The sequence below is a fragment of the Typopeltis vanoorti genome, chromosome 8 (assembly GCF_054136105.1).
Source record: "Typopeltis vanoorti isolate ZY-2024b chromosome 8, IOZ_Tvanoo_1.0, whole genome shotgun sequence".
In the NCBI taxonomy this organism is placed as follows: domain Eukaryota; kingdom Metazoa; phylum Arthropoda; class Arachnida; order Uropygi; family Thelyphonidae; genus Typopeltis; species Typopeltis vanoorti.
The window spans coordinates 43,963,931-43,978,464 of record NC_143556.1 but is presented as its reverse complement, the minus strand read 5'-3'; the positions used below and the strand labels follow the sequence as shown (position 1 = coordinate 43,978,464).

At 34.2% G+C, this 14,534-nt stretch overlaps 1 protein-coding gene across 1 annotated transcript in view; it reads left to right on the top strand.

Annotated features, from left to right (window-relative positions):
• Positions 1-14,534, top strand: part of LOC150103957 (alpha-aspartyl dipeptidase) — a 155,411-nt gene that overhangs the window by 74,655 nt on the left and 66,222 nt on the right. The window contains exon 4 of the mRNA XM_090397202.1: positions 11,593-11,672. Coding sequence (XP_090253328.1) covers positions 11,593-11,672 — 80 coding nt within the window. The remainder of the gene's footprint in view (positions 1-11,592; positions 11,673-14,534) is intronic.

The following is a 14,534-nucleotide window of genomic DNA, read 5'->3' as shown; positions in this document are numbered from 1 at the left end:
GAAACTGTTATCTTAAGATCAACTCCTACATATCTGTAATACTTCTTTTTTACAACATTAGAGGGTGCCAAATTAGGACTTTAGATCTTTTGTCCATTACAGTTTGAATTGTTTCACTTACTATTGTTGTATGCTAACTGTAACATGTAGTGTGCTCTGAAGATGCTGGTTTGAAATTCAGTGAAATATAAGCCAGTTATAAACATCTCTTCATAATTTAGTTCATTTGGTGTTGTAATACTGTTATTAAGTTATGAACGTAAGTGCCTAGGAATATTCTTCTATTTTTTTATTATTTATTTTTTTATAATCTCATCTACTTTCTTATCTGATACAGACCTCCTAGGAAGGTTTAACTCAAGTTCATCTTTCTGATGAAATAGAAATGTCTTTTTACTTATTATATGAAGAGCCAAAGGCTTCAATTCGGCAACATGAACTTATTTAAGTTTAGGGATATTGCATCCCATATTGTTTCTTAACCGAATAAGAAACTCAAAGAGTTTCATGCCGAATATAGAAACTATATAAAGTTCGGCGATTCCAAGCATAAGCAAATACTTGGATAGTGGCACCTGATCCATTTGGTAGTGCAAACTGAGGCAATGAGTAAACTGAGGAGTATGTATATGAGTTGCCTCAGTTTGCACTACCAAATGGATCAGGTGCCACTATCCAGGTATTTGCTTATGCTTGGAATCGCCGAACTTTATATAGTTTCTATATTCGGCATGAAACTCTTTGAGTTTCTTATTCGGCTAAGAAACAATATGGGATGCAATATCCCTAAACTTAAATAAGTTCATGTCGCCGAATTGAAGCCTTTGGCTCTTCATATAATAAGTAATTTATTAGGACACCTTCTTGGCAATTCTCATAGAAGGGATGTAAGTTCTGTTTGCTACAAACTTGGTATTAACTAGGGTCTACCTACTCACTGATGAGACCTCAATAAAGGTTGAAACCAGTCTGGGTAGTGACCTTCTCTCATAATGTTGAACAGTAATACAGCTCCTAGGAGCTAAGTTCACATTATGGGTAAATACCAAGAATAGTGATCAGAGCTTGCTCCACTCTTTCTATGAGTTGCCTCAGTTTGCACTACCAAATGGATCAGGTGCCACTATCCAGGTATTTGCTTACGCTTGGAATCGCCGAACTTTATATAGTTTCTATATTCGGCATGAAACTCTTTGGGTTTCTTATTTGGCTAAGAAACAATATGGGATTCAATATCTAAACTTTAAAAAAAATAGAAATGTCTTATTTGGTAATTACATTATGGCCATGGACTCTACGGTCTTTATGTATTACGTGATCCATGTGATTACAAATATTGGGGGGGGGGGGGTTCATTCCTAATTCTCACACACTGAATAGGTGGATTGGGACTTTAGCCTACTAGGTAAGGTAAATCTAGGAGAGAAGCCACATTCCCACTACATGAGATGAAAAAATAGTAAAATAAGGAAAGATTCACCCTTAGCCCTCAAATATCTTAATAGCATTGGAGTGGGGAGAAAGCAAAAAGAAAAGGAAGAAAGATAGAAATAATTGTAGGGATCGGTCTTCAGATAATATAACAGATGTATATTACATAAAGTAAAGCAGCATAGTCAAGCATTAGGTACTTTTGGTTCACTCCAATACTCACTAAAGTGAGCCCTTGAGGTACAATAAAGTTAGCCCTAAGTGTCAACATACAAAGTTTGCATATGAAATATCTTCATGATTAGGCTATTTTTATATGTAATCAGATGATTTCACATCATATTATATTAGTATCCCATAACGCAAAACCCACTTCATTTTGGATGGATATTGCTAGATGTTTTGACCTTTATTCAGGTCTCGTAGGCAGGAACTAAAACCATGGAGAGCTTTGTCTATGCAGAAGTCATATTTTCCATCTACAAGTCAGAAAATAGTTTATCGCCATACTATTAAAATACTCTAAACTAGAGATAGTTCTAGAAAGTTTTTTTCTAAGCAAAAAAAACTTAAAAAACTTATAACTTTTCTAAATTGTACTTTGTGGAGTTCTTGCATTTGGTTTAATATACAAGAAACTCATTGATTCATAATAATCTTGATAATATTTTCATTTATAATATTAAAAACATTGTAATATACAATAGTATACATATTGGACACTGAATTAGAAACTTTTATTTTATTATAGACTTGTGACTGCCAATACTGATCCTCTTCAATTCTCTGTGCATAGTTTGGTGAAATATGGAACAGGAACAGACTGCATTAAATACTTCGATCAGTTGTTGCACACAGGAAGTTCTGTTTGTTTGTACAAGCCTTCTCAGATGATGGTGATCAGGTTCCTGACATACTCTCATAGGACCACAATTATGTCTCTTAGACAAGCAATGTGGATTATTTTTCCGATGATTAAACATCCCAGATAGCTCAGCTTTTCAGAAACCAGAAACAGGCACCCACAATAATCACTTATATCGAACTCCGGCCAGCCATAATTGTTGCCTAGAACACATGATAATGCACATGACCAAGTATTTTGCATATACGCTGCTTAAATGATGTTTAAGTATATCTGCATAAAGTTTCTCTAATTCAGTGGCTGGTGTGTAGTTGACTCTCACTATAACATACTTGTACAGTCAAATACAGTTGATCCTCACTATACAGTCAATATTATCATCAGTTTCCTGATATGTACCCTCAAGGATCAACAAGATACTATGACAGTATTACATGATTAAGTTCATGTTATTACTATTGTCTGTCAACAATCTTCCTACAGATTAGTCATCACCAATCAGTACTACAACATTGTCTGATCTTATATTTTCTGTCTTCTGACTATCTGTCCACCTAGATCTTGGTCTTCCTCTGGATTCATTTCCTACTAGTTTTGCTAGCTGCACTACAATCTACATGGTTTGCTAAAGTTACTGACCAACTGTTACAACAATTATTGGCCTGACCTCTGGTGAGGAAACAAAAAACCTTAACTCTTCAATTCTGTTAAAGTAGCCATACCATCTTTTTACTTGATTTCTACCCTCGATGCCATCTGTTCACTCCCCTAATCTTTCTAAGAACTTTTATGTCTATGGTTTCCATTGATCGCATGTTTTATTTCTAACTCAACTCTCAGATCCATAACTTAAATTGCTTTTGAACACTTTTGTGTTCAAAAGCAATTTAACTTTTAGCTTTATTTCCATTTTTATAGATGAAAACTATGAGAGCTCTACACAAATCTTATGGGATTTGATTTTCTAACCAGACTTTCTGAATTATGTAGATTAGCTTCTGTAAAACTTGGATGTTTCCATATTTGAGCATGAGTGTTTCTGGTCTAATATCAGCTACTCCGGCTGCCTTCATACATATCAGGCTTTTGATAGTTTTTTCGACCTCAAGTACTGATCTATTCCTGATTGCTGTCCTCTTGAGTATTTCTACTACTCTTTTATCACTGCTTTGTTTGTTTCATTTAACATTCTTTCAAAATTACTCCAGATATCCAAAATATCTTTAGTTTCATTCAGTTTCAAATTTCATCTATACTATTGTATCCTGAACCAGTGTGAATTATTATTATGATGTGACACCTTCAAGGAGTCCAAAGACTCATCGAGGAAGGGCACCTGCTCTACAACTCTCCATCTCCACTACTCAATCCACCAACTACCGCAACTACCAACATCATCTGCTGCCCACCACCACCACTAGTATTTTCACAGACAATCACAAACATCCATGCCTGTGGCAGGATTCAAACCAGCAGCCTTTTGGGTGGATAGTAGATATGCTAACCACTTGGCCAACCAGAGACCGGCAATGTATGTCCTTGTCCTGAACAGAAATTCAGCAGGACTTACTATCAATATTAGCTTTGCCCTTATTTCCAAATTTTCCCAAAACAATTCTGTATGCCTGTTATTCATTTCCTATCCTATTGTTTAGATCAGTGCTTCCCAAACTTATGGATGTAAAGGCCCTCTTGAAAAAATTAAAATATTTCACGGCCCCATTGAAAAAAAAATCGTAATACAGACATATATTATTATAATATTTATTGTATTTATATTCAATACAAAACATACATAGCAAATATCGCAAAAATCAAATGCAAATATTACATTTTTAGCATCTTGCATATGCATGGCGCACTTAGTCTTAAAACATTTTAAATTTGTTTTCATTATTTTACTACAACAAAACTACTGGCTCCAAAGGGGGCCGCAGCCCACAGCTTGGGAAGCACTGGTTTGGATCACCAGCTTTTCCATTTTCTTTATGTCAGATGCCTTCTCTAATGACTTGAAAAATTCTTCCACTCCTTCCTTAGAACCTTTTGCAGGATCATATGCACAAATAAGTTTCATTGTCCAGTTTCCCATTTTGAAATTTGCTCACATAACTCTAATTGAAATTGCCTGGCAGTCAAGAAGTTCATATTTGTGTTTGGTCTTAAATACTATCACTACTCCTTCATTTCCTTGATCACTGTTACCTGAATATGACATCCTATATTGATTATTTAGGCATGATCATCACCTGTTTATTCCTATTCATTTAAGTAGCACCAGTTATGTCCATGTGGTATTTCTCAAATTGTTCTGTCAATTCAACTTCTTTTCCCTTCATACTTGTTTATGCTGATGGTGTCTGTCTTCAGTTCTAATGTTGAGTTTGTTCCAGTAGCTGACTTTCACTATTTGCCCTACTTCCTTAATGAAAACAGAGGGGGGGGGGCTTTTTTTAACCAGGTGGTGCCCCAGCATGCATGAAATTTCATTATGTTGTACCATCATATTTGTTTCTGGTTTAATCCCTGGGCTGCATTAGGACTACTAAATGCTGACTGGACCTCTAGGTGGTAGATGTCTTTCATCACTACTACCTTGATTTTTTACTTTTTTTAATTGTTTATTATATAATAAATATATATTTATATTTATTATATAAATATATATAAATAAATATAATAAACTCTTTATATTACTATGTGGTCTCAATACCGAAAACTACCTACACAAATAACACTATCTTATTAGAGACCTGAAGCAGTTGCAGCTATGTTGCTCACTAGAGCAAGGGTTGCAGTTTTTGTCCATCCTTCTCTTCCCACATTCAGTGAGAGTGATGATACCCTCAATAACATGCCAATCATACTGTAAGGGGGGGGGGGGGGGCTAGACCTTTCCCATTTCAGGGTACAGCAGTAAAACATTTCCACAGCCAGCTACTGGTTAGTGCATGGGACCAAACCAATTAGTGATGAATCTGGAGGCTTCCAAATCAGCCAACATGAAATCCTGCAGTCATTCATTTTGCCAGTTCATGACTGGAGGAAGACCAAGTACAGTGGCTATGGGGGGAGGGAACTGTCAAGGTCAATTATGGACAGGAGACTGGGTTTCCTCTGTGTAGGTGGCATGATTGCAAATCTGTTACCTCTCAGTGCATGCCCCACTTCCATTTTATCTCTTCCTCCACACATATCATGGGTCACAGCCCAAAGAAATATGACTTTACTACTGATCACAAAAATTCTCCAACACAAAAAATCCTTTCCTTCATGCTTACATGGTGATCAGAATGCATTATGAAAAATTATGGAGACAACTACCGTGTTAGAGCAGAACTTTAGTTTAATATAAACCAAAATGAACACTCAACGTTTCGACCTTCATATCAAGGTCATCATCTGGAGTAACATATATTCAAAGAAACAAGCTGCGCTTCAATCTACATGGTTTGCTAAAGTTACTGACCAACTGTTACAACAATTATTGGCCTGACCTCTGGTGAGGAAACAAAAAACCTTGACTACATCAAAGCTAGAGTCCTATTATTATTATTATTATTATCTATTTGGTTACAAAATTAAATTGGGTTGGGGAGCAACATGTTTATATATATATATATATAAAATTATGTAAGTAAACATAAATTCCAACCAACTGGTATGGAATAGTTTCCAATAAAAGCTGAAAATTGCTTAAAGTCCTAAAGTATGCTGGAAACTAAGTAGGCTGAATATGTGCCATCCAAATTCTTGGAATTTTTATGCCACTATTATTGTTGAGATAGGGTGGTTAATTAGAATTTCGCAGGCTTCTTTAAATTTTCGCTCATACCAGGTTTTTGTATGATGTAAAGAGCAGGTACTTTTTCTTTGGCATAGGGTGTTGACAGCATGATCTGAGAGGCCTGCTTCACTAAAATTGTTATATTTAATATGTATTTTGTGTTCTTTTTACGTATAGGGATTGTATCCAGTTTCACCAATATAAGGTAAGTTAAACACAAAAAATTGTTTAAAAAAATCCAACCAAAAACACCATTAAAAAAACAACAACAAAAATGAAGCATAAAAATAAAAAACCAACATTAATTCTTATCAAAAGAATAAGTTTCCTCATCCACTTCACCAACATCCATATCTTAAGCAGCAATATAAACAATGTACACCACCATCTACAGTCATCTAAACCAGAATTATTGTTCTTATCAGAACTCCATCTGACAATCTCAACTGCCAAAACTACACATTACACAGTTCTTTCAATCCCAAGGATGGTACTTGTGCGTTCATCAGAACCAACATACCATTCCAAAGACTGAAAAACCTCAAATCACCCTCTGTTTGATCTGCTTTGGCTCAGAGTTTCTCTACCAAAGCAACCTGCTGTTTTCATGTGCTGTCTCTATCACTCTTCAAACTCCATTAACCACTCTGACCTCATCAGCTATCTCTCTCTCTGTAAATCTCGACTTTCTACAGTCGAAACATCCTAATAGTTCAATCACCCTTCTTGGGGACATCAACGTCCATAACTCAAATTAGCTTCCCTTTTCCAGTTTCACCAATCAAGTAGGCAGGGATGCTGAGGTGTTTGCAAAATACCTGACAATTCCCTCCAATTTGCCAACACACTTGATCTTTTCCTAACAAGCTACCCATCCAAGTACTGTGGATATCAGTTCTCCTCTTGGTAACTCAGGTCACAGTGTCATATGAGTCTCTTTTGCTAAAGAATAACCTTCACCCACCAGTTCTCAGTCATGTTCTTTAGCACTACAAGGGTGCCAGATGGGACAACCTCCATGATTTTTGTTTCTCCTTCTCATGGTCCAAATACTGCTCATAAAGAGTAAGATCCACATCATGTATCTCACAGTTTCTTCTGTTAGTTTTTTATGGAACATTCAAATGGCATCTCAGTATTGTAAAAAAAACAGCACTTTTTTGTTTTGCAGTTCTTTGCAAGTGATTATGATATGTTTTTGAGTTTTATATTTTTAACCATCACATCAGAATATCAATGCTTAGATTGGTAAATACTAATCAATCCAAATAGTTCACCAGCAACATATTTCGACTAGGAAGCATTACATAGCATGGGGATCCTTAAAATTTTGATTTAAAATACTTAATAATAATGATAACATTATTATTTATATTCAAAAAAAGTGACTGATATTAATAATTCTGCTCTGGCTTGAAGGATTTCTGACTACAAAATTTCATTGTTTGATAGTCAGAATACCTATTAAAATTACTTTCAGTTTTATTTAGACCATATGTCATAAGAAAATAATGCAAGAATGTGTGAAGTGCATACATTAAAGAAGATTGTCAGTGTTTCACAGTATAGTCTGCTCACAGTTGAGAGGACCTTAACTGGCACAGTGCCAAGAAGAGTCAATTCATGTTGAAGGGGAGAAAGGAATAAGGCGATGTATGAATTCATCACTAACACACAAAATCATGTGTTTTATACTTTAAAGTTTCCAACTGTTATACAAGCAAAATAGTTACCACTTTAAAAAGTAGAATGTTCATAAAAGAAAAGCTAATTTTTCGAGGGGTCTCACATGTATGGTCGAACTACAAGTATGCACACACATTACAGAATAATTTTCTAAAATACAACAAAATAATTATGAAAGTCTCACTGACACCTGCTTATGTTTCCTGTATCTTAAGTAATATTAGGTAATGTAATGAAAACCTCATAATGTTATTTCTCAAGAAAATTATTTTTGATAAATAATAAAAGAAATCCATCAAAAATTATTTTGAATTGTTTTTTCTATTCAATAGTTTTTGTTCTTTGAATTGTTTATTTAATGAATTGTCATTTTAATAATTGCCATATGATAAAATTTTTGATTAACTTTTTTGATGAATTTTTTATAGAACCATGTAAAGACAAGTTGAGAAGAATTGTAGTTGATTAGAATATTGCATGCACAAAAGAGGTGGGGGAGAGGTGATGATTTTATCTATATTGGAATGAGTTTAATCATAGTGAATAGTAATAAATAATAATACAGGAGAGAGAGAACCTTCCTTGAGGTGTTGTTACTTAGGGAATTCAACAGTAATGATAACAACAAAAAATGCTTTTTTAATTGTATGTAAAAACCTCTTTATTTATGAAGAGTTAAGAAATAGTTTTTTTTTTTTAAAAAAAAGGCTGCTTTTTATCACAAGAAATGAAGAAAAACTGAAGGAAGAATTACAGTCTATTCTCAAACTACTGTTGTGCTGCAAACTACTGTTGTGCTTACATTCACTCAAGATCACTAGTCTCCTCAAATCTCATGACATAAGAGTGGCCTTAAAGCTCATTTTGAACATATGAGTCTTGCTTTGTTTGCCTAAAGACCACAACCCTTGCTGCAAACATCCTGGAGTTTATAATATTCCATGTTCTTATGACCTTTCTTACATAGAGCAGACATCTAGAAGTTTGGAAATAAGAAAGAAAGAAAACATTGGAGACATCCGTAACAACAGAGAAGACAACTCGGGCTTAGCTTCATTTTTCCGGCACACATAACACTGAACGGAATAAGAGCTCCATACCTTACATAGAAGATAACTTCACTGCCTGCAACATAAAAGAATCTACTATGGTGATCATCCACTCACAAGGTACAATCAGTAGAAACCAAGGAACATATGTGATATTTGGAAATCATTCTTTAGATCTTTCCACATGTCACACTTTAACTTTTCAACCAACTATCTACATACATTACTGAACAATAGCTAACACGTGCCAGTTCCCATGTTCCACATGGTTTTGTTTCAAACCATATATATGTTGGCATATAGGATGACTGGCATATAAGACAAGGACTAAATTTTAGGCTATTTTTAGGTTTTAAGTTTATGTCGGTTGTATAAGATGACTCCCCAGTTTCTTCTTTCTTGTATTAATGCAATGTTAGGTATTGTTGTTGTATTCATTATTTTTATATCTCTACATATCTGTTATTTTTTTGCATAGCATAGATTTAGTATTTATGCAAATTACCCTAATTAAAAGTGATTAGCCCCAGTTTTAATTAATTATTAATTTTGCATTTTTTTTTTTAATTTTAGGATTATTAAAATTGTTATCATTTAAAATCATGGAACCAGCAACAAAACAAAAAAAAGTATGAAGCTTGATTTAAAATAAGGATAATTGAAATGGCAAAGCAAACTAATAACTGTGCTGCTGCTGCAAGAAAGTTTGACATAACTGAGAAGATGGGAAGAGAATGGGGGAAGAAAGAAGATATTTTTTAAAAAATTGCAAAAGAAAAAATGGGCAATGAGAATGGGGATCACCCAATGGCCACAACTGAAAAATCACGTTTCAGAATGGGTATTCGAACAAAGGCAGAATGGTTATCTTGTTACAAGAAATATGATTAGAGCATATGCACTAAAATGGTCAAGATTGAATCTGGATGAAAGTATAGAATTTTAAGCTACTTCAGGATGATGTAATCATTTTATGAACAGACAAAATCTGGCAATGACCAAAAATGAAAATTGCTCAAATACTACCTGCAGATCTTGACCACAAACTTACCAGTTTCCATAAATTTATTATTTAGTTGAGACAAGAACATAAATTTCTATTGTCATATATTGGAAATATGGATGAAACTCCTATCAGCATTAATATGATAAGCAATAAAACAGTGGAGTCTAAAGGTAGTAAGAGTGTGCTAGTTTGAAGTATAGGTCATAAAAAATAGGTTGCATCAAGGTTTACGGTTGTGTTGCCATGTTTGACTGATGGAACCAAGTTAAAACCAGTGATCATCTTCAAACGTAAAACTAAACCTAAGATAAAATTTCCTTCAGATGTTTTTGTACATTTTCATGAAAAAGGATGGATAGACGAAAATGATGTGAAATTATGGATAAATAATGTGTAGAACACGCGACCAGGCAGTATAATGAAGAAATGCAGTTTATTAGTATGGGATATGTTTCGTAGTCATTTAACTGAGAATACTAAAAGTCTTCTAGAAAAAAATAACACAAAAATTGCTGTTATATCAGGTGGTTTAACTTCTATATTGCAACTGCTAGATGCATATGAAGACACAAAGATCACATGCGAGAAGAGTGGAATAATTGGATGTTAACTTGAAAAACATTTACAAATGGTGGATCTATGGGCGTTGCATCACTTGATATGTTGTGCAATTTTATGATCAAAGCATGGAATAAAGTAGAGACTGTAATAAAATCATTTAAAAAGTGTGTTATCTCTAATCTTATGGATGGTAGAGAAGACGATCTGTTGTGGGACACTGATGACGATGAAAACAAAATCAATTCACCGGATTCAAACTGGGATCCATATGACGATCATTTAAACAATGAATCTGAAGAACTATTTTCAACAGATGATGAAGAAAATTAATAAAATTCATCATCATCATCATCAAATTCCTGCCATGTACCCTCAAGGGGTGTACAGGATATGATAGTACTACATGAAAAAATTACATCATTACTAACTTCCTATCTACAATTTTCCTCCAAATCAGTCTGTTACTTGTCAAGACTCCAACATTATCAGATCTTATATTTCTATCGTCTAAGGCACTTTGTACCGTATCAATCCACCTATATCTTGGTCTTCCTCTGGGTAGTTTTCCTGCCAACCTGGCAGAGAACACTTGTTTTGCTAATCTTTTCTCTCCCATTCTATTTAAGTGACCATGCCACCTGAGATTAGCTCTGCTAACGCATTCCTGGATGCTGACAATGTCAAGTTCTTTCCTAACATCCTCATTTTTAATATGATATTGCCATTGATGCCATCTCTTCACAACATGAAAATTGAGGTTAAGAATTATTATTTGTTTTTTAAGACTTACATCTATTGTAATATTTTAAATAAATTTATGTAACAAAGAATGAATCTGATTTCTTTATAAACATTGCCTGTTTTCTTATATAACAATGTATTGTAACTACCTAAATGTTCATCCAAGAAATTAAGCTTCCCTTTTCATACTCGCTGTATAAGACGACCCATGATTTCGAGGAGTTTTCTGTAGTATTTGAGAGTCGTCTTATATGCTGACATGTACGGTATATTGTAACAGTTCCTGCATGTTTATATGTATTTTAGTAATGTTATGGTTCATATTAGCCTTTTATTGTATTTTTTATTTGTCCAACCCAGAAGAAGAAGCCACAAGTATTGAGGCAAAACTAGTAGGTTTTCATTTTTATATTGTTATGACCAAAACTTTTATTTTATTAATATTCTTTACTTTGTTTTTTTCAAGGTGGAGGAAATACATTTTTGCTTTTGAAGTCTTTATATGATAAAAACCTGATTGAATCAATTCGCAAGCAAGTTTTACAAGTGAGTTTTGATTGCCAGGATAGATAAATATAGGACATCTTGTCTGTTCAATAATAGAATACTTTGTAAAATACGTTCATTTCTGCAAAATTAGAATAATTTATAGTATTTAAAAAATTTCTTCATTTTTCAATTACTAATCCAATAGCAACAAATTGGCTTCTTGCCATTTTGGTTGATCAGATCTTAATATTAACAGTGGTCTGCATTACTGTTTTTGAAATTATTAGAAGAAAAAAAATTGGTCAGATCCTCTTGACTGATTTTCTGAGACACATGATAATTTTTTTTTTCTAGTTCAAACAAATGAAATTTGATACTGCCTATTCATTACTAGCATGTACTTAGGAGTGAAGCACCAAATTCCAATGATGTCATGCCATAGAAGAGATATTAAATACAATGTACACTTAGCACATTTTTTTAATCTCATCAAAGTCATCTTTTTTTCATTCACACTAAATTTTGACCAACATTTTGTATTTTTGTATTAGATTTGTTTTAGTTTCCAGTTTCTCAGAGAGAAAGAACAAATCTTCAGGGGGGTTTTTTGTCTCATGTTATTCATGATAGCAAGATATATTACGTGGGTAGCACCAGAGTGAAAAAAGAGATATAAGAAAACATTCTATGAAAGAATACTCACGAAGATGATGAATTGCAAATCGAAGGGTTAGAGAAGCAGAACAGTGGCATACTGGGCTCAGAAACAGGCCATCTGCAATAGCTTTCTGAAATGAGGAAGAAGAAGAAGAAAATATTCTGCAGTCATGTAGAAAGTTTTTTCACTATACACATCTGAAAGGATATCCGCTGTGTATTATGTGATACTAAGGCAATTGATGTGAAGTCATCAGTCTCTGTATACGAGTATCCTAGTTGTGAAGATACTTCACCTGCAAACTTATTTATTTCTGTGTTCTTACCAAAGTCTTCCCATGACTTTTGTTTAGCTAGTTTTGCACAGTGCTTCATTTCTTGCATTTTTCTTTGTATTCTCTAAGACCATAAGCTGACTTACTTGCCAGGAAGTTTTGATATGCTTACTTCCTGAGTTCACTAGGAATTCTGATTTTTCTATCCTTACAGACAACCTTAATATATGCCTCCCTAGCTGAATCAATCAATGTTTTCTTCAGGGTGGTTTGCCATTAAATTTCCAAGATTTGGTTCTTGTTTTCAAACTCTTTCATTTTTTCTTCAATGGTATTTGTGTATTTCAGGCTACCGTTCATCTCTGAAATGTTTTAAATGTGGGCAAGAACACAGAAGCCTGAGTTATCCCAGTTTTGATAATGAAATCTGTCATGCTGCTCATTGAACAGTTAAAGAGAAAGATGGGAGATGAATAAGTAGTAGTTTTGCAAGATGGCTTGCATGCCAAACTTGAGCATGTGCCTTGGAAATATCAAGAGTTACCACATGAGTTTCTCCAAACTCCAAGGTGAGAACAGTTGGACAATAGATTCCTGGCTGACTTTTATCTCCTTTTTTTTTTTAGGAAATGTGACAAATGTTATAGGCAATACAGGATGGGTCTTAAATTATGTAGCACAAACTTTTAGAACAATTGGAAGAATTCCATCTAGAATCCCTTCAGTGGTAAGAGAGGCTTTTTTTTTTATTCCTCTGGCAAAAGATCAGAGTAAGCATGTTGTAAACAGGTGATGGTATAGTGTGAGGAAATTTGCATTGATCATTTATACAAGAGTTGAGTATATGACTGATTGCCATGAGATCTTCCTTATCTTTGGGTGATGTCACTATGGTAATAGCAGGCTGTGATAACAAGGAGGACAAATTATGGCTAATATCCTTAGCAAGGGACCAGAAAGCTTGGCTGCCATTTGAGCAGAATGCAACTTTTTTGCATTTGGCTTTAATGAAGTCTGCTTTGGATTTGTAGATGATTTTCTTACACTTTTTTTGACCTAGGATGAATGAGAAGTTGAAATTTTTGACTGAATGTATGTGGAATTTTTATCTTGAACTGCTAAGTGGGGAAATGAAGGCCCTCACACCAGTAAAGATTGTTTCATTTTTTGGTCAAAATAGGTATTTGGATTAGTAAAGTGGAAATAGTAATTGGATTATAGAAAAGAAGCTTGAAAATCTGGAATTAATGGTCAAAACTAGATAACTTGCAGGAGACATTTATGTAGACTTTTAAGTTTAATTGATTTATGGATCCAAATCATTACACCAGCTTTTTGTACATATTTGTTTGTCCGCTCCACTACATATGATATGATAATTAGTTGTTTCTTGTGTTCCTTTAAGTTTCTTTTTCGTTTCTGTAAGAACTGCAATTTCTACATTTTCTTCATTTAAAATTTTCTCTCTCCTTCTTTATGTATTCTTCTAATGTTCCATGTAGCATATTTCACCACATTTTTTCTTTTTCCAGAATTTCTTAACCTTTTCCAGTTTGCGGTCTTTTCCAATGTTTTCTGTCTGGTTTGGATTTCATTGAGACTTGAAAGTAACATGTGTTTCTCTATGTCAAGTTACCAGCATGATGATAGGTATCCTAGTGGGGGGGGGGGCTGCTACCTTAAGGCAACTAGGCTTGCCTTTTTTTTTAGTAGATAGTAGAAACTACAGTTTGAGAGGAAAGAGTCACTCCCTCACCCTCAAACTGCTCTAATAGCATTTGGGGGGGGGGGGTAAGAAGTAAGAGAGAGAGAGAGAGTAGAGGAAAGAAGAGTAAAAGACTAATCTACAAATATATACTAAGTGTACATTGTAGGAAGTAAGTTCAGGTCTAGCTAGAGTATCTCCAGTTTGCCATGCCCATACTCATCAATGTGAGCCCCTGAGAATGCAAAAAGTGCAAAGTAAAATAAAATTTGGATTGGTTAG